The 24,418-nt window shown below is 42.1% G+C and overlaps 1 protein-coding gene across 2 annotated transcripts in view; it reads left to right on the forward strand.

The window, feature by feature from the left end:
- The first annotated feature begins 1,462 nt into the window (after positions 1-1,462).
- The window catches only part of TADA2A (transcriptional adaptor 2A), a 241,860-nt gene continuing 218,904 nt past the window's right edge, over positions 1,463-24,418 (forward strand). Inside the window, exons 1-2 of one of the 2 annotated variants that reach the window (XM_069226575.1) lie at positions 1,463-1,617; positions 14,845-14,951. In XM_069226575.1, the coding sequence (XP_069082676.1) occupies positions 1,593-1,617; positions 14,845-14,951 (132 nt within the window). In that variant the 5' untranslated portion in view covers positions 1,463-1,592. The remainder of the gene's footprint in view (positions 1,618-14,844; positions 14,952-24,418) is intronic. The other variant, XM_069226576.1, reaches the window with a different exon arrangement.

Consider the following 24,418-nt stretch of genomic DNA (forward strand, 5'->3'; position numbering starts at 1 on the left):
CATTGAAAAGTGGGGTGTTGACAGACTTCCAATGTTTATCAGAGCGTAAACAGGGAGTATTATGGCTCCGGAGGGCCAGAGACCGAGGACACACGTCTCTCCGTGTTCACTCTGTACTGGAAGGGCCAGGACCGGAGCCGGCTATTCGTGCATGTGTGTGTGGCTTCTGAGCATTGACGCTGAAAGAGGACAGCGCGGCAGTCGTGCATCTCCACTCCCCTGCTCCACTTCAGAATTAGCGAGGCACCCGTTGCCACGCAGGGAGGGTAATACGCTCCCTCAGATCGCCCGGAGGCGGTAGGCAATTGAAAAGGTGAAAAATGCCCAGAGGCGATAGGCAATTAAAAAGTGAAAAACACCCAGAGGCGATAGGCAGTCAAAAGGTTAAAATCACGCAAAATGGGGTAAAGAACCCCCGGTGAGCTTAAGAAAAACATGGTAAAAGGTTGCGCACTACATCTGGGCAACGTATGCAGAAATAATACACACAGTGCAATACCGCATGTGAGGCACAATATGCAGCTACATCGTAAAATAACACAATGGGTACTTAACTGGCTGCTGAGCAGCAAAGAATGGCAATGTGCCTAGCATGGGATATAGGGCTGGGTCTCTATGGTTTCTCAGATGATACATTCCATTCATGGGAAACGGAGTGTTTTTTCAACTTGCTTCTAATTGGCTGCTGAGAAAATAAAGTGAAGAAAGAGAAGCATAATCGGAGCCTCTGGTCCTGACTCATTTCAATTCAGAAAACACATGACTGAATTAAGCACGTCTTTGGAAAGCGGGCAATAGTCTTCAGAGTGTCTCAATCATTAATATTCTTCCCTTCAGACCACAGTCTTTCCGCTAATTAATAGTTTTGCTAAATATGCTATATTAAGAATTCTATTGGTTTTGAATGATAAAGTAAGTACAGTAGCGAGAAAATAAACTGTAAATATATATTCACACACCGCATATATCGTACTTATCTCAAAAATTGTATTGCCTGCCAATCCCCACCATAATTCGTGCGCAGGATGTATACAACTGTAACCATCTAAAAAATAATCACATGAAGCCTTCAAAGTCCCCACCTGGAATAGCTTCCAGACCCAGCGGTACCCTATGCTTCCCTCTGCTCCATTAACAGGTGTTCTTTAACAGGCAGTAATGGACAACAAATGCGCATACACGCTGTCCGCACCGCTTCTGAGGACTGTTCAGGTTGTTTATTTATTTACATATGTCACTGTAAAGGTCTTTTAAAAATTAAGAGCTCTTTGGTCTCCCCCAGTGACCACTGAAAATTCTAGTACAGGAGTATGATTTTCTACAGTAATACTCTTTCAAGATGGCCGCCAGATTAAACAATACTTTGTAAGGTCATGTGTGTCTCCTATGTTGCTGCTTTTTGTTCGACCCCGTTTTGACCGTCCATCGCGTCACAATACTCCATACAACTGATTGGATGCTCGCTTGGTGGCGTTGTGACGTATTATGCAGACGGCTGCGCGCCGATGCTCGGAGGTGTTTTGGTTCCAGTGAGCGAAAGTGACGGCTCGCCGTGTGGCTAGACCGGTGTCAGTTGCGGGCAGGACCCCGTCATGGATCGCTTAGCCCCTTATGGCAGTAAGTAGTGGCCGTGAAGACGGGTTAGGTGGCTTGTAGGAGACCAGTAGGTAGCAAAATAGAGAATCGAAAGATTATGCTATCTGCAGGGGAGTTAGGAGTAAATTCGTAAGTAGGTCTTCTTGGATTGTGTTCTGCAGGGAATTGGGGTCTGCAGTGAAACAGGGGCTCAGGCTAGTCCGAGGTGATTCAATTTCTGCAGTATTGTCCAGAGCTTTACATGGAAATGCAGACGCGCAGATACTCACTATCTAGAGTACCTGTTTGCTCTTGAGAAGTGCAGGTACTCTCCCATGAAATGCACTGCAGCAGTGGTGAGAAGAGAAGGTACCTTCCCTTTAAAATTAAAGAAGTACAGGCACTGAGTACTGAGCAGTACCTGCCAGTCCAAAGCTCTAGGCTTGCCGCAGCGTGTTTATCGTGTTGCAGGATCTGCGGAGAGGTGTAAGGAAGCAGTTTGTGGGAAGTTGCTGAAGGGGGGGGGGGGGGCATAGGTAGGTAGAAGGTAATACACCTTACCTAGGATGACATCTCTGCGTATGCTGGCGTAAGAGAATTGGGAGCGAAGACGCCGTGCTCAAATTATCTGGAAAAGTCAGTTTGTAGCGAGCATGGTATTAGGTCAGGGTATGATGGTGTGGAGGGGAATCGGGGGGATACCAGTGGTTTGCAGGTGGAGTGATGGAGCAATGCAAGTTTTAGTTGAATGAAGAGCACAAGTATGGTTGGTAGGAACCAACTCGATTCTGGGAAGTAAAGGGGCATCTTTGGGGCCTAGTGTAGGAGGAGATCTATAAGGGAAGATCTAATGGCGTACAGTGAATTTGAAGCCGTTGAGTCTGAGGATGCCTTATGTCAGTGTACAGGGATGATGTTGATGTAGTTCGAGAGCTTACTTACCGTTGCGTGTTGTTATTATATGTTCATCATCTGGAGTTCCATTGTGATGTGGACGGATTCCAGAACTGGTAGGACTGGCAGATAAAGGTTAAGACTGCCAGAGGTTACATGGATATTTATGTTCTCATAATTAAACTTCACAAATCAATTTCTGAGAGTGTTCTGCTTAAAACTGCTGACAAGGATGAGATCGTTAAGAGGAGACAACTTTGGACTTAAATACTGATTCGTTTCTATGTGACGGGATGCTTCATGAATCTGCTTGTCTAGTAAAAAAAATCCACTTGTTCTTTTGATGCAATGCAGTGGGGTGACAAATTATGGCAGTGTTCTCGTTGAATAAGAACTCCTTAGATAGCCTTGACGATTATGCCAGTATCCATATGATAGCAGTATTTGTATTCTAGCAGTGCCCTGATTTTCCACCTTTCTGCAAATCTACATACTGAAGCTGGAAATAGTGAGAAGTGGTAGTTAGTTCTAGGTTTGAATATATCCTTTTGAGTCTGTGCACACATACAAACCTATATGTTTAATGTTTTTTTTTTTTCCAACTCTTCTCTAATCTTTTTTCACACTGGGACACATTGGAAATTTGCTCCAGACAAACGCAGAGGTAAAACGTTTTCCAGGATGAGGGAAGAGGAGGGTTGAAGGAAAGGTGAATTTGCAAAGACTCAGCAGATTCTAGCATGAGCATACACATGCATATTTGCTCATGCAGAAATGCAGTTCATAAAAGAGTGCAGTTTCTAGGCCTAATACTGTAAATATTTGTGGATTCATGAAATCCATAAGTCTGCGCTAACGTGAGGTCATATACCATAGATGAACTTTTGTGACTTACTTTGATAATTTGGCTCCTAATTACTTTGGCATTTATCTATTTCACTGTGCATGACTGAGTTCTGCTCTTTCACAAGGAACACATCAGAACACAAAGTTGTGCTTTTTGAGACCAAAAAACATTTTTGCTTTTAGCCAATGTTTTTGTCGCGTTGGAGAGGGCCTGGTAGCTCCCACAATAATAACATTTTACAAAAACTATTGTCAAACAAAACACATAATCACAAAACAAAAAGTCTGGCAACCACGCCAGGCAGATTGTCTTTGTCAGTGCTTGTTTATTTTCATGTATCTCATAACCTTGCCAAAACTGGTTTTACACCAGTTTTCCATTATTTAATGTGTTTTGGAAATAAAAGCATTCATCAAACACATTTTACTAAAAGATGTCCCAAAGAAATGGTACTTAAAATTACACAGTTTAGCAGAACATTATTCTTGTAATTGCTATCTTTTTTGTGTACATTTTTTATTTGAAAGCAAACAATCATCAATCTTTCTTTCAAGCTTCTGGGCTTATATGCATTTACTTTTTGAGTATTCTGGGAAGATTATAGGTAGCCTCAAATTGTTACCTTTGCAAACGAGTGTACACATATTTATACTTGAACCAGTCAGTAGTGTATGCTGAGATCACAGTAGTCCTATTTATAAACATTAATAAATGATAGATACAAGTTATAACGGCCTAAACATATGGATACAAATCTTAACTTAACTTCAGACAATGCTCTTTCACAGCTCCATAATGTGGTACTGTGAAATGGAAGTAAATTATTTTGTGCTGTGGGGGGCTGGGGTTACTTGTTTAAAGGACAAAATAAACACAAATACTTGATGTCTTAGACTCCAAACAATATGTCTTGGGAGTTGGCCAGTAGGAAGTCCACACCTCTGGTGTTAACCCCTGTAAGTTGCGTGGTTTACAGAGCAATGGTTGCAAGGTCGGACAGGGGACGGCAGGTATTGTAAAGAGATACAATGTATATGCAGGCATACAAGGACCTTAAATAGCTAGTTTTGATCAATATCAGTGGGCTCAAAACTACATTTTAGGGGAGCTTTCTGTGTCCTAACGGTTCTGATGTGTGCGTGATTTTTTTTTGGTTATGCATGTGCAATTACATACCTTGCTCCTTCAAGGCATTCTGCTCTGTGTCACTTGTCCTGCGTTGCCTTTTCCGGATGCTGCTGTTTGTGGCTGGTGTCCTGATCGGTAGTATTCACATTGTTGTTCGTGGAATCGGAGAAACATGGGGGCAAGATTTGTTTGTTCGTCGCGGCAGAGGACGCAATGTGGTTAAGCATCTTCTCGTCAGTTATGGAATTATTGTGACAAGCAGAGCACTGCCTGCCAAATCTGTAGAGAGATGACCATAACTGGTTATTTGTTGCAAAGGAACAGAAAGAAGACTTAGCGCTGAATTCCCATTGTTATCGATTCTGGATGCAAGCAGGCTAGGGAAAAAAAATAATAAAAGAGAAAGTCACCCGTGAAGCCATTTCAACCCCTGATAGTTAAACATCTAACTGGAATAAACAGTTTTTTGTGAACTCAGTGATATTCGTGGTTTACTATGCCAGTGGACTTGTTGGTGTTGAATATGACAATGGTAACCACTTATCATTTTGCAGGTAGACAAAGGTGACCACTTTATTTTAACTCTTTATTTTTGGCAGATAATAGTAAAACTTAACCAGCATGGCTTTGCATGCCACCTGAGCTCCTCTTGTGTTCTTGCAGGACCCAAGATGGCATAGAAAGATCGGAAAGAGTACTTCACAAACTCATCTTGCAGCAGTGGGAAGGACATGCATTTGTTGCCAAAATAAAGTTTGCCATGTTGAAACAACCTGGGGGTGGAGGGCAGAAAGGGATAAAAACACTGCCTTTATCCGTTAGGCATGTCAGAGATGGCCATGAGATATTAGATGCTGATGAAATGTCAGATGACGAGTATGTGAGTGACACGAGCTTTGAAAGAGAATTTTGGTAAGAGGGTGGGCATTGTAATTAAAAAGCGCATGGTTTTCTCCAATGCGAAACTATGTAATGAAACCATAGAGCAATATTTAGCGTCGCTCAGGACTTAAGCAGATTTAAGGATCCTCATGAGGAGATGATAAGGTTTTAAATGATCAACCATAACATGCAAAACACAAGAAAAGTTGTTGGGGTTGGAAGATCCTTCCATGGAGAAAACAATTAGAAGTGCATGTTGAATTGAGAATACCTCCCCATATGTAAAGGGACTCAGGTGTAGCCAGAATAAAGAGAAGGCTGTGCAAATAGAAATGAATGATCTAATTGTGTTATATAATACATTGTAAAAGAAGGATTATGGGAACAGTAACAAAGGCTCAGACGAAAGTGAAGAATATGGGAGGGGGCGTTAAATAACATTGTTATAGGTGTGGCAGCTTGAAACATTTGTCAGAATCCAATACTGCCCCCTCACCCTAAGCCAGGTGTTACAAATGCAAGAAGTTGGGACATTTCTCCTGCGTATGTAAGATGAATGGGTGTAGTGATGGAAATGAATGTGCTGAAGGAAGAAAAGGATGAGACTACTGAAGATGGAGAAAATACGGACAAAGAGAAGGTGGAAGTTTTAGTTAATGAAACTGAAACAAAGGAAGGGGTCATGGGCATAGCAAGCAACATGCACCACCCCCATATGTGTGGTGAAGATAAACGAAAAGGAAGTTCCTAAGTGGGTCCATTCATGTTTAGCCCATATGTTAATTGACAAGTCTGTATGGTAAAACCTAATGCTTTGTGACTTAATTCAAACAGATGTTGAACCGGAAGGGAATTACTGCTTGTGGGTTACATCAATGCGGAATTAAAATACAAAGGTACGAGGGTGGCAGGAAAAGTGTATGTAGTGGAGAAAAAGTAAACATTGTTGGGATGGAAAGATCAGCGAGCCTTCAGAATAATATTGGATTTCAGCCATCCCAACCATGTGTTGGTCTCAAGTCAGGGTTCAGTAGGGAAGTGTAGTTGTAAGTACCCAAAGCTATTTGGAAGAAGTGTGATGTTTAGAAAAGTTTGAGTATCAGATAATAATTTTAAAGTAGGGTGTCTCACTTCAAGGTCAGGAGTTGGATTTATGTGGTCAGTTCAAGGAAGAACTGAGTCGATTGTGAAAATGTGAAGCTATATTATAGAGCCCATTCAGTCAGAGTGGCTCAGTCTCATGTTCTATCTAAGAAAGCTGACAGAAAGCTACACGTGTGTGGACCATTAGGTACCTGATATGAATAGATCTCTATCACCTTCCCATATAAATGAGATGCTAATGAATGTAAGGGGTGCCAGCTGTTTCACAACTCTTGAATTGTTGAGCACATATCAACAGGTGTGTCTTGATCGGACGTCAAAGCTTTTAACATCCTTTGTGATGCCTGAGGGGGCTTTCCAAGTGGTGCAGATGCCTTTAGGCTTAGCTTCAGTGTTAGCTGTATTTCAGAGGAAGATGGCAAGAGTGTTGAAGGATTTGATCAACGTTTTTTTTTTGTTTCAAGGATGACATTCTGATCTGGGGTTTTTGATCGAAGACCTCATGATAATATATTAGATTGGGTCTTAAGTAGATTGAAACAAGCTGGTCTTAACATGGGCAGAAGGAAATGCAAGTTTAGGGTTGACAAGGAGGAATACTTTGAAAACACATCTTGTGAGGGTATGAAAAACAAACTGAAGTTGGTGAAAGCCACTGAGAAGGCACCTTCTCCTAGGGTCAAAGAGCAACTGTGTTCTTTTTTTGGGTTTAGGGTAGAATCATTCCTAGTTTGTGGAGCACTTAGCTGACAGTGTTCCTGTCTGAACCTTTATTGATGAAGAAGGGAGTGCAGTATCAGTGGGCCAGCAGTTGTCAATGAGCGTTTGGAGGTTTTAAGGAGTCTGGTAATGATAAAAACCTTTAATCCCAATGGTAAGGCCATCATAGTAGCTGATGCTAGTAGTTATGGTCTGGGGGCAGTACTAATGCAACTGAGCGAAGGGCTTGAGAGGGTTGTTGTTTGCATCACAGACATTGAAGGGTTACGAGAGGAACTGTTCCACCTTAGAAAAGGAAGCATCTGCATACAGGTGGGAAGCACATTTTGAATTGCACACCAACCACAGAATGCTGGTAGATTTATTCTTGATTAAGGGTGTGGGAAAGGTAGCACCTTGCATAGCCAAATGGTAATATTGATTACAGGAATAAACATTTGTCATCAAATAAGTTCCAGGGATATAGAACTTCATTGCCAATTATTTGCCTGTACTACCCCCATGTGACAGTACCTCCAATCAGGATAATGAGTGGGTGATAGCGATGTGAAGGAATCGGGAGCCATTTTGGAGGATGAGTGGAGACAAGCTTTGTTGGAGGGTGAGGTGTTACAGTTGCTAGTGTCTAGATTGCTGGGTTGTGAAGGCTTGAGTGGAAATGATGAGGAGGAACTGAGAGAATTTTTGGTTTGTGTGGAGCGAGTTGTCTGTGGTGAATGGAATAGCCAGGAGATCTGACAGGTTGGTGGTTTCAGTGGGTTTGCATCAAAGGTTGTTTGACGTAATACAAAAAGAACATGGAGGGATGTCCGCCATGAAAAGAAGGGCCGGAGTTGATTTCTGGTGGCCCAGTATGGACAGGAAAATTGAGAAGTATGTTCGTAATTGTGTTGCCTGCACACGTAGAGATAAGTCTCGCATAGTGTCAGAGCCACCTATCGTGTCTGGAATTTCCCAAAAGGGCTTAGGAGAAGGTGGATCTAGACATAAGTTGTCTATTTGAATGCCTGGGTTTGGAGGGTACTTTTGCCATAGTGCTGGTGGGCTATTTCTTTAAGTGGCCACCTGTACCCTTTCATGAAGGAAGTAAAAGTTCCCAATGTAATTGCTTTTTGTGAACAGTTCTTTAGAAGAGAAGGTTACCTAGACATAGTTAAAATTGACAACTGACCGCATGTAGGAAGCTGGCTCTCTATATGGTGCACTAAAAAGAAGTACACTGTCCAGAGAGTCCAGTGGAACCCCAGTTGGCTTGCAGAGGCAACAATAGATAGGACTAATGCTATATTTTGTGGTAGTGTGGATGAGCATTTAGGCTTATCAAAGGGTTATGTTAAGCATTTATGGTACTCACATAGGCAATAAATGAGATACGCACACTCAAAGAATGAATCTGAGGCCAGTTTTGAAAACTTCCTTTCATATATACTTTAAACCCAAGAACTTTGTTTTAAGGTAAGTACATTTGCAAGCATACATACTTTTTAGTTTCAAAAATCGACACAGTGCATTTTCTGAGTTCTTCAATGTTAACCTATGGGTGGGCAAAACAGTCAGCAAACAAGCACTTATTGACAACTCACAGGACCAATCTTGTAGACTTAAGATAAGTACTGGGCAAGGGTCAGGACCACACCATCAGGTCACTCTGGGCAGCACTGGAGCGGCCGGGTGCAGAGGTGCAGTACGCATCGGGTGCCCAATGTATTTCAATGGGGATTGTTTTCCGTGGATTGAGACTGCAGGCTCCGGCGGGGGGCGGCAGTCGGGGGCATTCAACAGGTAGATCACAAACATGGGGGTGCTTGGGGACGTAGCTACACATTTGATCCTCTTCTCCAAGGCCGAAGGGCAACAGATGCAGGAGTGTCCTTTGGTGTCTGGTTTCCTTGTCTTGGAGCACTCGCGGTTGTGGGGTCCTGTGGTCTGAAGCTGCAGGTGTCATCAGTGAGTCCAGGAGGGGTGCAACCACAGTTGACTCGAGTTCAGGAGAGCTGGGGGGACATCATTGACACCAGGGGTTCACGTCAACTCGGGCCGGCGGCGACAGGTGCAGTGGTTGCTTTGGGTGTCTGGTTCTCTCACTGTAGTAGCTGCAGGAGTCCACTTCAGCTCGTCCACCTTAGGGGTTTGACTGGCATGAAGTAGGCACACCTTTTATTCTGCCTAACTTTCCCACCTGTTCTGCTGCCAAAAGTGGGGTCAGGACAGGGGGTCTGTCATCTCTGCCATCTGGAGAGACCTGGGTCGCAGTACAAAGGCAGCTAGGCCTCTGAAGCTTCCCTCCCTGGAATGTCCATCCTGCTAACGCCCCTGCCCAGTGCAGGCTTTTGTCTCTGGCTTTCACCTTGGGGGGCCAGAAATGTGTCTAAGGTGGCTGAAGTAGTCAAGACCAGTCAGTCAACATACTAGTAGCTGGTAGGTTTTCAGGGGGCACCTCTAAGGTGCCCTCTGGGTGCAGTTAATAATGAATCCCTCACTGGAATCAGTGAGGGCTTATTAATCTGAGATGTTTGATACCAAATATCCCTGGATTAGGGGAAGCCATCATGTAGCTGGGAAACGCACATGTCCAGCACATGTGTTTAAAATGACTTACCTGGTCACTTACTATGTGTGAGAATCGAGGAAGACTAGCAGGGACATATCTGCTCCTGCTAATATACCCTCACATGTAATATAATGCACCCTACCTTAGGGCTGTAAGGCCTGCTAGAGGGGTGACTTGTTTATATTACATGCAGTGTTAGGGGACATGACACACAGGCTGTGTGCCATGCTGTGTTTTCAATTTTGGGAGCATCTTGTCGTGCAGCTTGTAATGGTAGTCTGCAAAAGGTTGGTGCTTGGTCCCTCAGAGTTGCACAAGCTGTGCTGTAGCTCTGAGGTGCCCTCTTCAGTACCCATACCATAGGTACCAGGGGTACCATTTACTAGGGACTTACAGCGGGCTGAAGGGTCTGGTCTCTTGGGGATCTCGTGTTAGGGAAGGGACACTGGCACTGTGGACCTGGTTAGCAGGAGAACCCAGTGCACTTCAGTTGAAGTTTCATCTAAAAACTCTGCAAAAAGTGGGGTTGGGGTGCTGCAACCAAAACCCAGTTCCCAACACTGAAGTTTGTTGCCCAGGAGTATAACTCCTCCCTCAAAAAAAAAAAGAAGAGGATTAGGCATCACAGAACTGCGGTTTGCAATCCTCAGGAGAATAGTTTGGTTGAGAGGTTCAACCAGTGTGCTTGGTGAGTGTATCCAACTGGTAGTGAACGGGGGAGTATATCGGGAGCGTGATGTGAAAAATATGTTATGGAGCAATAGAACCACATCTCACGCCATCATTGGAGAAATTCCATTCTTCTTGTTAAAGGGAACAGTGTCATGCACAACAGTTGCTGCTGCGTGGCTGGAAAGAATGGATTGTCATAGAGTGGTTAGACAGACTCATAATGAAAGGGTCAAGAAATATCAAGACCAGTATGTGCAAAGAGGTCAAAAGAATTTTGTAAAAAGGGCATTCTGTGAGCGTGTGTTGCCAGTTGCAGTCTCCTCCAAATGGCCACACCCTAAGGGGAGGTCAGTGAGGTGAAAGGTAACATGGTATTATTGAAGGACAGAAAGATGTGGAATGTGAGGAAAGTCACAAAGTGTAATGAGTTAGAATAGCAGATTGGAAAGAGGGTTCGAACAAGGATGATATGGTGGCTGATGATGGAAGCGGAAGGAAGGGCAGTGTACGGAGCAGGAAAAGACCCAAGAAATTAAGTTTATGTATGTGTATATGTACAAAAACAAGGTATACACAGTTCCACAACGTAAGTATAATCAGGAAAACTACATTGGGTCCTGATCTAAGGAAAAGATCGTAAAAAAGAGAGAAGAAAGAAAGCCAGGTCCCTGGAAAATTAATTATTTTGGAACAAGAGCCCTCACTCACCAAAGGTGACATGCTTCATCCTCGGGCTTTGCTCCACGTCAGGCCGGCGCTGCAATGCCTGACGGGCCCCTCAAGGGGGGCTCTTTGCCGGAGATCTTTTGAGATATATGCCCGGTTTAGAAAGAATAGGGTATAGGATTGGAAAAATTCTATTTAAAAATAACTAGAGGTTAGGCAAATTTTATTAAATAATCCAACCACTGTCATGATTAAAACCAAAGAGCGGGGAGAGAAAAGAACAAGGTCTACGCTCCGCAAAAAATTATTCACTTCCTCACTCAATTTGAGGTTAGGAATTGTACGCACAGGATCCCCTGTACGATTCACCAGAAGGTCAACATGTTTCTCGCTATTGATGTCCTATGGATCTAACGCGATTCTTCAGGACCTAAACTACCTAATCCTATGTGTAAATATAACCTATAATCAGGAATATTAGTACAATGCAGGGACCCTCCTCATACTAGTGGATGGCCCGCATCAGGTAAAGCACCAAGTAACGGAGGTCCTACTGAGTTGGGACCTGTCCGAAGTTTGCGGCATCACCTGCCCCGTCTCGGTGTTCCTTATTATAGGTTATATTTACACATAGGATTAGGTAGTTTAGGTAGTTTAGGTCCTGAAGAATCGCGTTAGATCCATAGGACATCAATAGCGAGAAACATGTTGACCTTCTGGTGAATCGTACAGGGGATCCTGTGCGTACAATTCCTAACCTCAAATTGAGTGAGGAAGTGAATAATTTTTTGCGGAGCGTAGACCTTGCTCTTTTCTCTCCCCGCTCTTTGGTTTTAATCATGACAGTGGTTGGATTATTTAATAAAATTTGCCTAACCTCTAGTTATTTTTAAATAGAATTTTTCCAATCCTATACCCTATTCTTTCTAAACCGGGCATATATCTCAAAAGATCTCCGGCAAAGAGCCCCCCTTGAGGGGCCCGTCAGGCATTGCAGCGCCGGCCTGACGTGGAGCAAAGCCCGAGGATGAAGCATGTCACCTTTGGTGAGTGAGGGCTCTTGTTCCAAAATAATTAATTTTCCAGGGACCTGGCTTTCTTTCTTCTTTCTTCTCTCTTTTTTACGATCTTTTCCTTAGATCAGGACCCAATGTGGTTTTCCTGATTATACTTACGTTGTGGAACTGTGTATACCTTGTTTTTGTACATGTATTGGGAGCTCTATACACAGGACCAGGATTTTTCTATCCAAATCTCCCTTTTTCCAAACCCCTCTTTTAGTTGGTTTTTGATGATATGTATGTGTATAACCAATGTTTGAACAACACCAAGACACTGACTGCATGAATAGATGCGCTTTTTTTTCACTTTGTTGCATACTGCTTTGCATTACATATCATTGTGTTGTGTCATGGTTGTTTCACTCTACATTTGGTTCTTTTGTTTAAATGTTGAGAAAGGGAGATATGTTGTATTCTGTTATGATATGTTCATCATCTAGAGTTCCGCTGTGATGTGGATGGATTCCACAATTGGCAAATCTGACAGATGAAGACTGAGCCTGTCAGGAGTTACATGGATATTTAGGAGCGTCCTTTTCAAAACTCACTAGTCATTCAGCCCAAAGGAGAATGTACATTTTTAGGTTTGCTTATGTAAATTTACTCATGCACCTAGGTGTAAAGCTTCACTTTCTTTCTTGCTATTCACCGTTTCTGAGTATAGATTTATGCTTAGGTGTAGACTTGAATATCTTCATTCTCCTAAGACCGGGGGGTGGAGACATCTAAGAGTACATTTACTGGTGTAAAGGTAGTACGAGTAAGTTTACACACTCAGCTGGAGATCTCCCTGTGGAAAAGTATAGGGAACATTACTTAAGTTATTTTTTCATGAAAATGATATGCTACTGTTTTGCCAACTTTAGGGCTGTAGTAACTTTAGAGGTACAGTTTGTGAACAGCAAAGTGCTTAATTTGTGTGGATGTGTAACCTGTCCCTTCTTAAACATTTCCTTATTTTTCTTTACCATTTTGTCACAGATATGGCCCATTTTCCCACTACTCCGCCTTGTTCCCCCCACATTTATCATTAAGTAGAAGACTTACATGTGTGGAGACCTCCCCCATAGAACAGATAGAAGAGATGGAGGTGGATAGAATAAGGAACAGATGGGGATAGATTGTTGAAAGATGAAGAGAAGTGGTGAAAAAAGTCAGAATAAAGTATCTTCCAAAAACACTTGCTATAATGAAACAATGGATAATAAAAAAGATGCAACAAGTAAGATAAGAAAGCATTAAGGACTGACAAAGGGGTGGAAGGAAGTAGGGTAGGTGAAAAATGGGAAGAAATTATTGAGGACAGATGAAGAAAGAATAATTAGAGGGGTTGGTTGGGGACCTAAGAGTAATGGATAAACAAAAGAGGAGTGAGGGTATATCAGAAGGAATGATGCGCTTAGGGAAGAAAAGGCTAAAGTAATGAAGGGCAATGAATGGAAGGAAGAAAGGATCGCGGGGAAATGAAAGCAATGTGACATAGATGGTAAGTTGCTGTTTTTTAAAACAGAAAATCTGGGGTCTAACTCCAGTACACCCATTTAACTAAAAATGGCCAATATTACCTAATTAGTTTTTTGTTGTTCAGTTCTAACACATTCAGGAGAATTTAGAAGCACATGGAACACCAGTTCTTGTTGCAATATGAAAAGAAATGTAGTGAAGTAGAGTTAAATACTGGACCTTAATCTATATGCATGTATCTTGTTGTCGCACATTGAATTCTTTGTGCTTGGAGACGGTCTGTCCCACATTCCTCAGTGACAATTTCTTGAACGCAATACACTTTGAAATTAGAGTAACCTCGCTGATCTTAAGTGGTACATTTTGTAGTCCACACAGACACGTAAATTGCACTTTACAGATGTCCAAGAGCATCTGGACTGGTGTCCTCTTGTTAAAATTGGGTCCTGTAGTTGGACCTGTGTTAAAGTCTTTCTAAGGTGGATAAAATGAGTAATAATGATCCCTGTTGGTTGCCTTACCTACAAGGCTATGTAAAAGATTCGTTCTATATTTGTCACAGGTGCCTACCCTACAACATTTCCATTCACTACTTCATAGAGCATGCCCCAGGGACATCTGGCTGCTGATGGCTCAGTGTTTGGGGCAAACACATTTCTGCTGTGTCTTTGATTCCATTGAAATGTAGGACTCCTGTTCTATTACCGAAAGTGATGCGCTTTTATTAGTCTCTGCGGCGGCTACTTACTGCTGTGTTTTATGTGTTCCATGTCTGCACTTGTGTCCTGTATGTGGTAGTGTTCAAAAAGTTGCTGCTGGTTCAGCTCACCCCTCCAGACTTGGGCAGCTTGAAGACTGGCTGCAGACAGCTGGTGAGAGATAGCAAGGCAATGTTTGATATGCATCAGCGTCTTAGCTGCAGAAGGCTTGTTCTTCACCAGACAGTGGTGTGGATGAAGCTGAGAACTAATGCATGTACTTCAGGAGCTCTAATTGCAAATGTGTGTTCTTGCATGCTAAGGTGGTGACAGTAGCATCGTGTGCAGTCAGAATACCTTCTGCATTTTGTTAGGAATTAAGTTCCGTGAGCCCTCTTGCACTACCACCATGTAAAGTGCAGGCGAGCCTTGTGCACGTGGTCCTTATTAAGCAGTATTCAATTAATGCAGCATGCTAAAGTCACATTGTAAAGGGACTGTGATAATTATTTGTGTTGCTGGTTAGCCTCAAAGTAGATGAGAAATGTGATGCCTAAATATATTCTTTTGTTACTGACCTAGGTGATCCTTTTGATAAACCACCTTGTAAAGGCTGTTCTTCCTACCTCATGGAACCTTACATCAAATGTGCAGAATGCGGACCTCCTCCTTTCCTTTTGTGCTTGCAGGTACAATTTAAGACTTGGTCTTCTATTGAGTTGAAAGCTAATGAGTTGGAAACAATTTCCCCATTAAACAAAAACGCGTGATCATGGAAAACAGACTTTATTTCCAAATGCTTCAGTTTTCCTCCCTTCCAAAATTGGAACTTTTTACAATAAATGTCAATATTAAATGGTATATCACATATGTTTATGTTGAAAATATTTTAACAGAACTGCCTTCCGTGTATATGTCTGGTTTAAGGAAGGGCAAATAAAATGGTTCCAAACTTTGTCAAGTATTCTTTTGCAGGGTTAGGTGATACTAATTATTTCAATTTCAAAAGCTGTATTTGGGTGCTATACCACATTTACTGGTGCACTTCTAATGGATCTGAAATCTTGGTCCATTTTTAACCATTTTAAGTCCCAAGCTGGTGCAGTTTTATACATATGCAAAAATAAATGTTGGTGACCTAGACAAAACACTGAAGGGGGAGTTTGGAAAATGGTATGCAGGTTGTTTTCATGGATATGCACAATTATACTAATGATCAGAATAAGGGAGAGGTCCCCATTTAAAGGAAACTGTGCATTTGTTTACTGTAATATTTCTTGTGTATTGTTTTTTTCTGTCATTTTGTTGACAACTCATGTTCTTGGTCTACTGCATTGATGCAATTGGATGTAAACACGAAATTGGTTTAAGGCTATGTTATTGTTCTTGTAGTTCTTTGGCCTCTGTACAGGTGTCATTGTTCCACCTTCTTACGAGCAAATGTACACTTAAATTGCATCACTTTACATTAAATCCAGATCCTCTTTCCCACGGCAAGTACTGCTCAAATCCAACTTTTTGCTCAAGGTTTTTTTTTTTTAAATTCTCATCCTAATAGAAGGTAGGTCGCTAGTCGCTTGGAGACCGTATCACAATAAGCAACGTCAGTGCATTTCCTGAGCTTTTATATCCTGCTGCGGCACCTGGTACAATTCATAAAAGTAATATACTACCACCAGTGAGTTTAGGCTATGAGTGAGTTTTGGTCCAATGCCTCCTTTTGGCAGAGTGCCTTCTTTCTATAGTTATTTGATTCTGAATTGAAAGTTACATTTTGTATTTGTATTTTCAGTAGTCTTTGCATAAATGTTTAATGTGTAAGGAGTATGTAATGGCCTTTTGGGTCTATTGGGGTACAGTAAAGGTAACTGCATTTTTCTTAACAAAAAAAAAACCTCTGAGATTTTGCCATCCAGAGTCATTTTTTTTTGTCATCAATTCAAAATCCTTTAATTTGGCATAAGCCTTAAAAGTATAAAAAACAATAAAAATAAACAAATTCATAAAAAAAAAATCCTATTACATACTACATTCACATACAAGAATTTCTAAATCTTAATGAGCTATGTAAGTAGAGCTGGTTATCAATTTAAGGTTCAGATTCTTAAAGTTTCATAAAGTGCAATGTGCCAACCATATTATCCCACAGACAATTCTGATTAGACTCAGGTCCTTACAATCTCATAAAGTGCAGTTTCCGATATAAAGTGCTCCTCATTTTATCATGTTTCATTAAAGCGTGGCAAAATTGTCTAGGGTACCATCGACCAATATAATTTTAAAGTAATCAACTATAATGAAAAACACTCCATTCCTCTTTACTTCCTACAGGGTCAAGTTCTGCTTGCCAACCGGATTTATCCCACATACGGTTCCAATTGGACTCAAGTCCTTACAATCTCCTAAAGTGTAATTTCCAATATAAAGTCCTTATAATCTCATAAAGTGCAATTTCCAATATAAAATACTCTACATTTGAATTCTTGCATCAGTATAACGTGGCCAATTTTCTAAAATACCATCAACCAATATTGTTTTAGAGTAATCAGTTATAGTATTTAAAACTCTTCATTCCTCTTTACTGCCTACATCATACCGGACCCTATAAATCCAATTAAAACACCTCTTAGGCTATTTAAAAATAGACCCAAAACGCAGGTTACATTTAAAAATCTCATATCGATGAGTATCCTAAGCGCTTGGTCCAGATTAATTATATTATATTCCTTAAAAATTGGTTTTAAAAACTTTTTATGCACTTCTAAAAACCAGTGACAGTCCAAAAGTATGTGTTGCATAGTATATTTCTGTTGTAAGCCACATGTACATAAACCCTGGGTATCCTTAAGGAATGCTTTTACTTTGGGATCTCTGTAACCTGGATTCAGCCCAATTCGGAACTGTAACACTGAGTTTCTTAATCTTGGGTTAGGTAGAGCCTCTATATAGGGAACGTTTTCCTGATTCCTCCATCCAACAACCCTAGCCTGAGTTGATATTTTACTCTCTAAGTACTTCAAGTCTAATTCTCTTGCTCTTTCCTTCACTATTCTTCGTAGAATGGATTTTGGAATCTGGGCACCACACCATTGGTTGCTGGGTAAACCTAAGAGGTCACAGGTCTTTTCTAACCGTCCCCTCATTGTAATGCCCAATGTAACTCGCTTATTGTCATTTCTTTTTTACATAATCCCGCGATCTTACAATTCCCTTCATTTCTTATACTTAACCAGAACTTCAGTGTTGCTTGTAGTCCCTGGTAAGTCCATGCCGTCATTTGACATTCTGCTCTTATAGCTTGTAACATACTTGAAGGGGGCAGTGAAAGCATACGCTTTACGGAAATGCTTTCTTCTGTCTCCCAATTTAATTTCCCAGAAAATGTTAAAACTTCCACTCCATATTGAAACTGGGGACGTACCATAGCATTAAAGGCAGAAATAACGGGCTAGAAGGAAGGACCCCCATATTTATTATTAAATTGTTTTAATCCCCAAATTGATGATAGAGCTTTATTTTTTAGGGCTTCAGTATGGACTTTCCATCTCAAATGTGAGTCAAACCATATAACTAAATATTTATATTCTTTTACCTTCTCCATTTTTTCTCCTCCTAGAAGGTAAGTAAATGCACTTTTATCTTTCCCTATAGACATTATGTTTGTTTTCTCCATATTTACTACCATTTTTTCTTTTGACAATAGGAGTAAAACACCTACAATTTCCTTTGTAGCCCTAGCTCCGTCATATCCATTCTCACTAGATCATCAGCATATAATAAGCAGGAAAAATGCACACCATCCATTTTTGGGCTTAAACCTTTGACCTCTCGTAACAACCCTGGCAGATGTGACAGAAATAATAAGAATAATATGGGGGCCAACACGCAACCTTGGCGAAGATCATTCGTTATAGGGATCCTTTTTTAAAGTGAGCCACTCGTGTCTAAAATAACTTCGACCCAATTTTGTACATGCAGACCCTGAAGGAGAGATAATAAATCCAAATCAATCCCTAACTGTATTAACATATCCCATAATAATTTCCTATCTACCAAGTCAAAGCGGCATGAAAATTAACGAAGCAGCAAAATAGGCTGCCTTGCGTTTCCACTGATTTTTTTTGCTAATGCCCACAGACTAAAGCAGTGGTCGATTGTCGAATGCCCTTCTTTAAAGCCACCTTGTTCTACTGGTATCAAATCATTATCATCTGCGCATTCTTTGATTAGCCCCAGCAATATCTTTGTAAATACCTTTTCACCTACATCTAATAGACTTATCAGCTGATAATTTTTTGGTTGAGTTGGATCCTCCTGTTTATAAATCGGTCTTATCATGACACCCTTCCAATTCTCTGGAAAACGTCCATGATCAAAAATTTTACAAAATGTAACATGAGAATTTTAGTGCCATCTAGAGTGCTTCCATTTTTTTTTTTTTTTTTTTTTTAAGTAAATTGTCACTTACGGATTTTTGCATGCTGCGCATTAGTCTCCGATAGATGCTCTGCATGTAGTACTTCTTAAAAAGTTATGTATTAAAGTGCTGAGGCACTGTTTGTTCTTGTGCCCCAGCCTTTTGCATGTGAGTGAAAGATAGCTGTGCTGGCACACTGGAAGGATTAATCAGTGTAAACCATCCCACTGCTCCTTGGCCCATGCAAGGCCGCTGTACTCTCTGCCACCTAAGAGAGAGTAGGACTTGTGCTAATCAACCACCAAAACCTCTCCACCTTTACAAGCTAGCCACCTAAATGTAACGTGGCCATACTGAGGATAGTGTTAAGAGATTTGCGTGGCGCAAGGGAAACAAATGATTAGCTGAAAATTCTGTGGCTAGCACAGGGCCAAAGGGCAATTTGTATGTGATTGATCCATGCTCGAGGCGCCCTTTTGTATGTATCCATTGAGAAGCTAATCCTGTCTCCCTTGCTCATTTGTCGTCACTCTCTGTGCCTTTGAGCAGTGTACCTCCATACCTCTAGATTTTCATGTCTGTACTACTGATTCTTCCACAACACTCTTTGGCATTCCAGTGTTAATTTGGCTAGCACTCTTGTCAAATTTGTCATAAAAATGAATACATCTTAATAGACCTTCCTAATTTTCTGCAATTATTACACTATACGCCTGTAGAGGATTTTAACATCCTAAGTATAGTTGTAATTTGTGAATATTAACAAAATGCATTCTAGTAGTACATTGATCTGTGTGAAATAATCAGTGCAATAAACAAATACAAGGAGTACAATATGAATAATTGATAATGATTTTCATCTTGTCAGGTTGACCATAATGAAGAACCCATAGTACTATAACGATAAACACGTGGATAGTGTAAAATATAGCAAAACCCCCATAGACAGTATATATAATATTTTGTATACAAAGGTTATGTTAATCTAAAGAGGTTAATATAGTCTAGATCATACACTAAAATTAATTTGCTTTGTTTAGTTCCTGTGCAATGTGAACAAGAATGAAGTAGCAAGCTAAATCAAAAGGTTTGTTGATGATCACAGATATGACCATTAATTATTTTGCTTTGTCCAGTTGCATCATACAGATCATAGAGTCACATAGGTGGATAAGAGTGGACACACTATACAAAGTCTTTGTTGCAATGTAGAGGTACATAAATCAAAATAGGTTAGCCAACACTTGCTTTGTTCCAGATGAAACCTTTTCAAGGCTTCAAACAGTTAATGGTGTATACAAAATCAAAATGTACCCAATTCTACAGTATTATTGCAACAGGTTTGGTTGTGCAGAGAAAGCAAAGTGACAAGAAGAAAGCATCTTACATATGACCATATTCACCCACCGAAATGGGGGGGTAGGGGGGTTTGAGGTTATTATCTTTGAAATATATTGTCAAAGGAAATACAAAGACTGACCTTCAAATCAAGAATGGGATAAATGAATTTACAAATGGTATGGTAAATTTCTAAAAAAATTAATAAATACAAATTTAAAAAAAAGTTGTGAGCATTCAAATGTCCCTTATGCAGATCAGTGGACACATTTATTTTATTCTGCACAACACTGAAGGACTGATGTAACACATTAAAATCGGAACGGCAGGTAGCGTAAACGATACCATTTGTAATGAAATGTGAAAAGATTGCTGTAGGAAGTTGGCTCTGTATATACTATTTCAAAGTAAGAAATAGTGTGACAGAGTCCAAGGGATCCCCTTAGAGGTAAGATAGTGGCAAAAGTAGATAATTCTAATGCTCTATTTTGTGGTAGTGTGGTCGAGCAGTAGGCTTATCAGAGGGTAGTGTTAAGCATTTGTTGTACACACACGGGCAATAAATGAGGAACACATACTCAAAGACTTACTCCAGGCCAATAGGTTTTTATATTGAAAAATATATTTTCTTAGTTTATTTTAGGAACCACAGGTTCAAGATTTACATCAAACACTTTAAATGTAAGGTACTTTACGTAGATACTTTAGGAACTTTGAATGAAAACAATATAATGTACAGTCTTTGTAAAAATGGCAATAAGCTATTTTCAAAGTGGACACAGTGCAAAAATCAACAGTTTCTCAGGGAGGTAAGTAAAGGTTAGATTAGGAGGTAAGTAAAACACTTAAAAATCTCTGTCCGGGGCATAGGCATCCCACCGTTGGGGGTTCAAGGCAACCCCAAAGTTACCACACCAGCAGCTCAGGGCCGGTCAGGTGCAGAGGTCAAGGAGATGCCCAAAACACAAAAGCGCCTATGAAGAACAGGGGTGCTCCGGTTCCAATCTGCCAGCAGGATAGTACCTGCGTCCTCGGGGGGGCAGACAAGGTTTTTGTTTTTAGAGCACTAGGGGGGACACATGTAGGCACACAAAACACACCCTCAGCGGCACAGGGACGGCCTGGTGCAGTGTGCAAAGCAGGCGTCTGGTTTTGTATAGGGTTCCATGGAGGGACCTTGGGGGGTCACTCTAGCGGTGCAGGCAGGCACGGGGGGGCTTCTCGGGACAGCCACCACCTGGGCAAGGCAGAGGGTCGCCTGGGGGTCACTCTTGTGTCAAAGTTCGGTTCCTTCAGGTCCTGGGGGCTGCGTGTGCAGTGTTGGTTCCAGGCGTTGGGTCCCTTGTTACAGGCAGTCGCGGTCAGGGGGAGCCTCTGGATTCTCTCTGCAGGCGTCGCTCTGGGGGCTTAGGGGGGTCGTCTCTGGTTACTCACGGGCTCGCAGTCGCCGGGGAGTCCTCCCTGAGGTGTTGATTTTCTGCAGGTCGAGCCGGGGGCATCGGGTGCAGAGTGTAGAGTCTCACGCTTCCGGCGGGAACGTGAAGTCCTTGGAAGTTGCTTCTTTGTTGCAAAGAAGTAGCTGGTTTTGAACAGGGCCGCTGTTCACAGGAGTTTCTTGGTCCTGTAGTCCAGGGCAGTCCTCTGAGGCTTCAGAAGTCACTTGTCCCTGTCGGATGCATTGCTGGAGCAGGTTTTTGAAGTTGGAGACAGGCCGGTAGGGCTGGGGCCAAATCAGTTGTCGTCTTCCTCCTTCTCTGCAGGCTTGTAGGCCAGCGGTCCTTCTTCTTTCTTCAGGTTGCAGGAATCTGATTTCCTGGGATCTGGGGATCCCCTAAATACTGAATTTAGGGGGGTGTTTAGTTCTGGGAGGGCAGTAGCCAATGGCTACTGTCCTTGAGGGTGGCTACACCCTCTTTGTGCCTCCTTCCTGTGGGGAGGGGGGCACATCCCTAATCCTATTGGGGGAATCCTCCAAACTCACGATGGAGGATTTCTCAAGGCAGGTGTCACCTCAGCTCAGGACACCTTAGGGGCTGTCCTGACTGGTGGGTGACTCCTCCTTGATTTTCTCATCTCCTCCAGCCTTGCCGCCAAACGTGGGGGCAGTGGCCGGAGGGGCGGGTATCTCCACTAGCTGGGATGCCTTGGGGCGCTGTAACAAAAGGGGTGAGCCTTTGAGGCTCACCGCCAGGTATTACAGTTCCTGCAGGGGGAGGTGAGAAGCACCTCCACCCAGTACAGGCTATGTTCCTGGCCACAGAGTGACAAAGGCACTCTCCCCATATGGCCAGCAACATGTCTGGTGTGTGGCAGGCTGGCATAAACTGGTCAGCCTACACTAGATGTCGGGTAGGTATTCAGGGGGCATCTCTAAGGTGTGCATTTATTGTGCTGAGAAGTTTGATACCAAACTTCCCAGTTTCAGTGTAGCCATTATGGAACTGTGGAGTTCGTGTTTGACAAACTCCCAGACCATATAATCTTATGGCTACCCTGCACTTACAATGTCTAAGTGTTTGCTTAGACACTGTAGGGGCATAGTGCTCATGCACATATGCCCTCACCTGTGGTTTAGGCCTGCTTGAGGGGTGACTTACCTATGCTACAGGCAGTGTGAGGTTGGCATGGCACTCTGAGGGGAGTGCCATGTTGACTTAGTCATTTTCTCCCTACCAGCAGACACAAGCTGTGAGGCAGTGTGCATGTGCTGAGTGAGGGGTCCCCAGGGTGGCATAAGACATGCTGCAGCCCTTAGAGACCTTCCCTGGCATCAGGGCCCTTGGTACCAGGGGTACCAGTTACAAGGGACTTACCTGAGTGCCAGGGTTGTGGCAATTGTGGAGACAAAGGTACAGTTTAGGGAAAGAACACTGGTGCTGGGGCCGCAGGGTCCCAGCACACTTTCAAATCATAACTTAGCATCAGCAAAGGCAAAACGTTAGGGGGTAACCATGCCAAGGAGGTATTTCCTCACAATTACTTTATGTTATAAACATGATTTGGCTTTTTCATGTTTTAGAGAACACAATAGAATTAACTGGTATTCCTGAATGGGCAATTTGTTTTTAGCAGTGGGGGCTTGCTGCTAACTTATTTTATTCATTACTATAAGAACAAAGAAGAAAGAAGACTATTAAAGACATGTTCACCATAAACATGACAACGTTTATGATGAAATGTTAGAATGTAGATTTATGGCACTGTTTGGTATGGTTTGGTAATGTTTTGGAGAAAAAAAATGCAATTTGTATTTATTTGGAAAGGAGTGGGATATAAAGAGGCAAAGATCAAGGAAGGATTGGACATTTGTTAAGATGTTTTTATCAGTAGGTTTTTGCTTTCTCTTTTTAGAGAGGTATTTAATTGTAAGTAATGTTTTAATGGGCTAGGTAGGCATGACACCAACCAAGTAGATACTTTGAAATTGAAACAAATAATCCACTGTTAGTAGATTGTGCAAAGTATGATGGGCATAATAGGGGCTTAGATGAAATGCAAGGCTTCAAGTGTAGTTTAAAGAACACTAAAACCCAAGGCAAGCACGTCATTGTAGAAAAAGCAGTGAAAGTTAATAGTATTGCAGAGCAATTGAGGCTAAAGAGTATAACCAAATAGAGTATGTATGTGTTAAAAGTATCTGAACCAGTTAAGTTTATCTGCAATGTGAGTTAAAAAAAAGATAAATAACTAAGATCATTGTAGGAGGCTGGCCTGGTTTGTAGTGGGTACCAAGGGGTACTTACACTCTGCACCAGGTCCAGTTATCCCTTATTAGTGTAGAAGAGGTGTTTCTAGCAGCTTAGGCTGGTAGAAGGTAGCTATAGCAGAGCAGCTTAGGCTGAACTAGTAGACATGCAAAGCTCCTACTATACCACTGGTGTCATATGCACAATATCATAAGAAAACACAATACACAGAGTGTCGGGGACCCAGGCTTGGCTGTGCACAAAGGAAATCCTGGAAGAGTGCACAGGAGCCAGAGCAGCTGCAAATCACGCGGTACCCAGCAATGCAATCTAGCGTGGGGACTTACCTCCACCAAACTTGGACTGAAGAGTCACTGGACTGTGGGAGTCACTTGGACAGAGTTGCTGAGTTCCAGGGACCGCGCTCGTCGTGCTGAGAGGGGACCCAGAGGACCGGTGATGCAGTCTTTTGTTGCCTGCGGTTGCAGGGGGAAGATTACGTCGACCCACAGGAGATTTCTTCTGAGCTTTTAGTGCAGAGAGGAGGCAGACTACCCCCACAGCATGCACCACCAGGAAAACCGTCGAGAAGGCGGCAGGATCAGCGATACAAGGTTGCAGAAGTCGTCTTTGCTACTTTGTTGCGGTTTTGCAGGCGTCCTGAGCAGTCAGCGGTCGATTCCTTGGCAGAAGGTGAAGAGAGAGATGAAGAGGA

Source organism: Pleurodeles waltl, chromosome 3_2 (genome assembly GCF_031143425.1).
Source record: "Pleurodeles waltl isolate 20211129_DDA chromosome 3_2, aPleWal1.hap1.20221129, whole genome shotgun sequence".
Lineage (NCBI taxonomy): Eukaryota > Metazoa > Chordata > Amphibia > Caudata > Salamandridae > Pleurodeles > Pleurodeles waltl.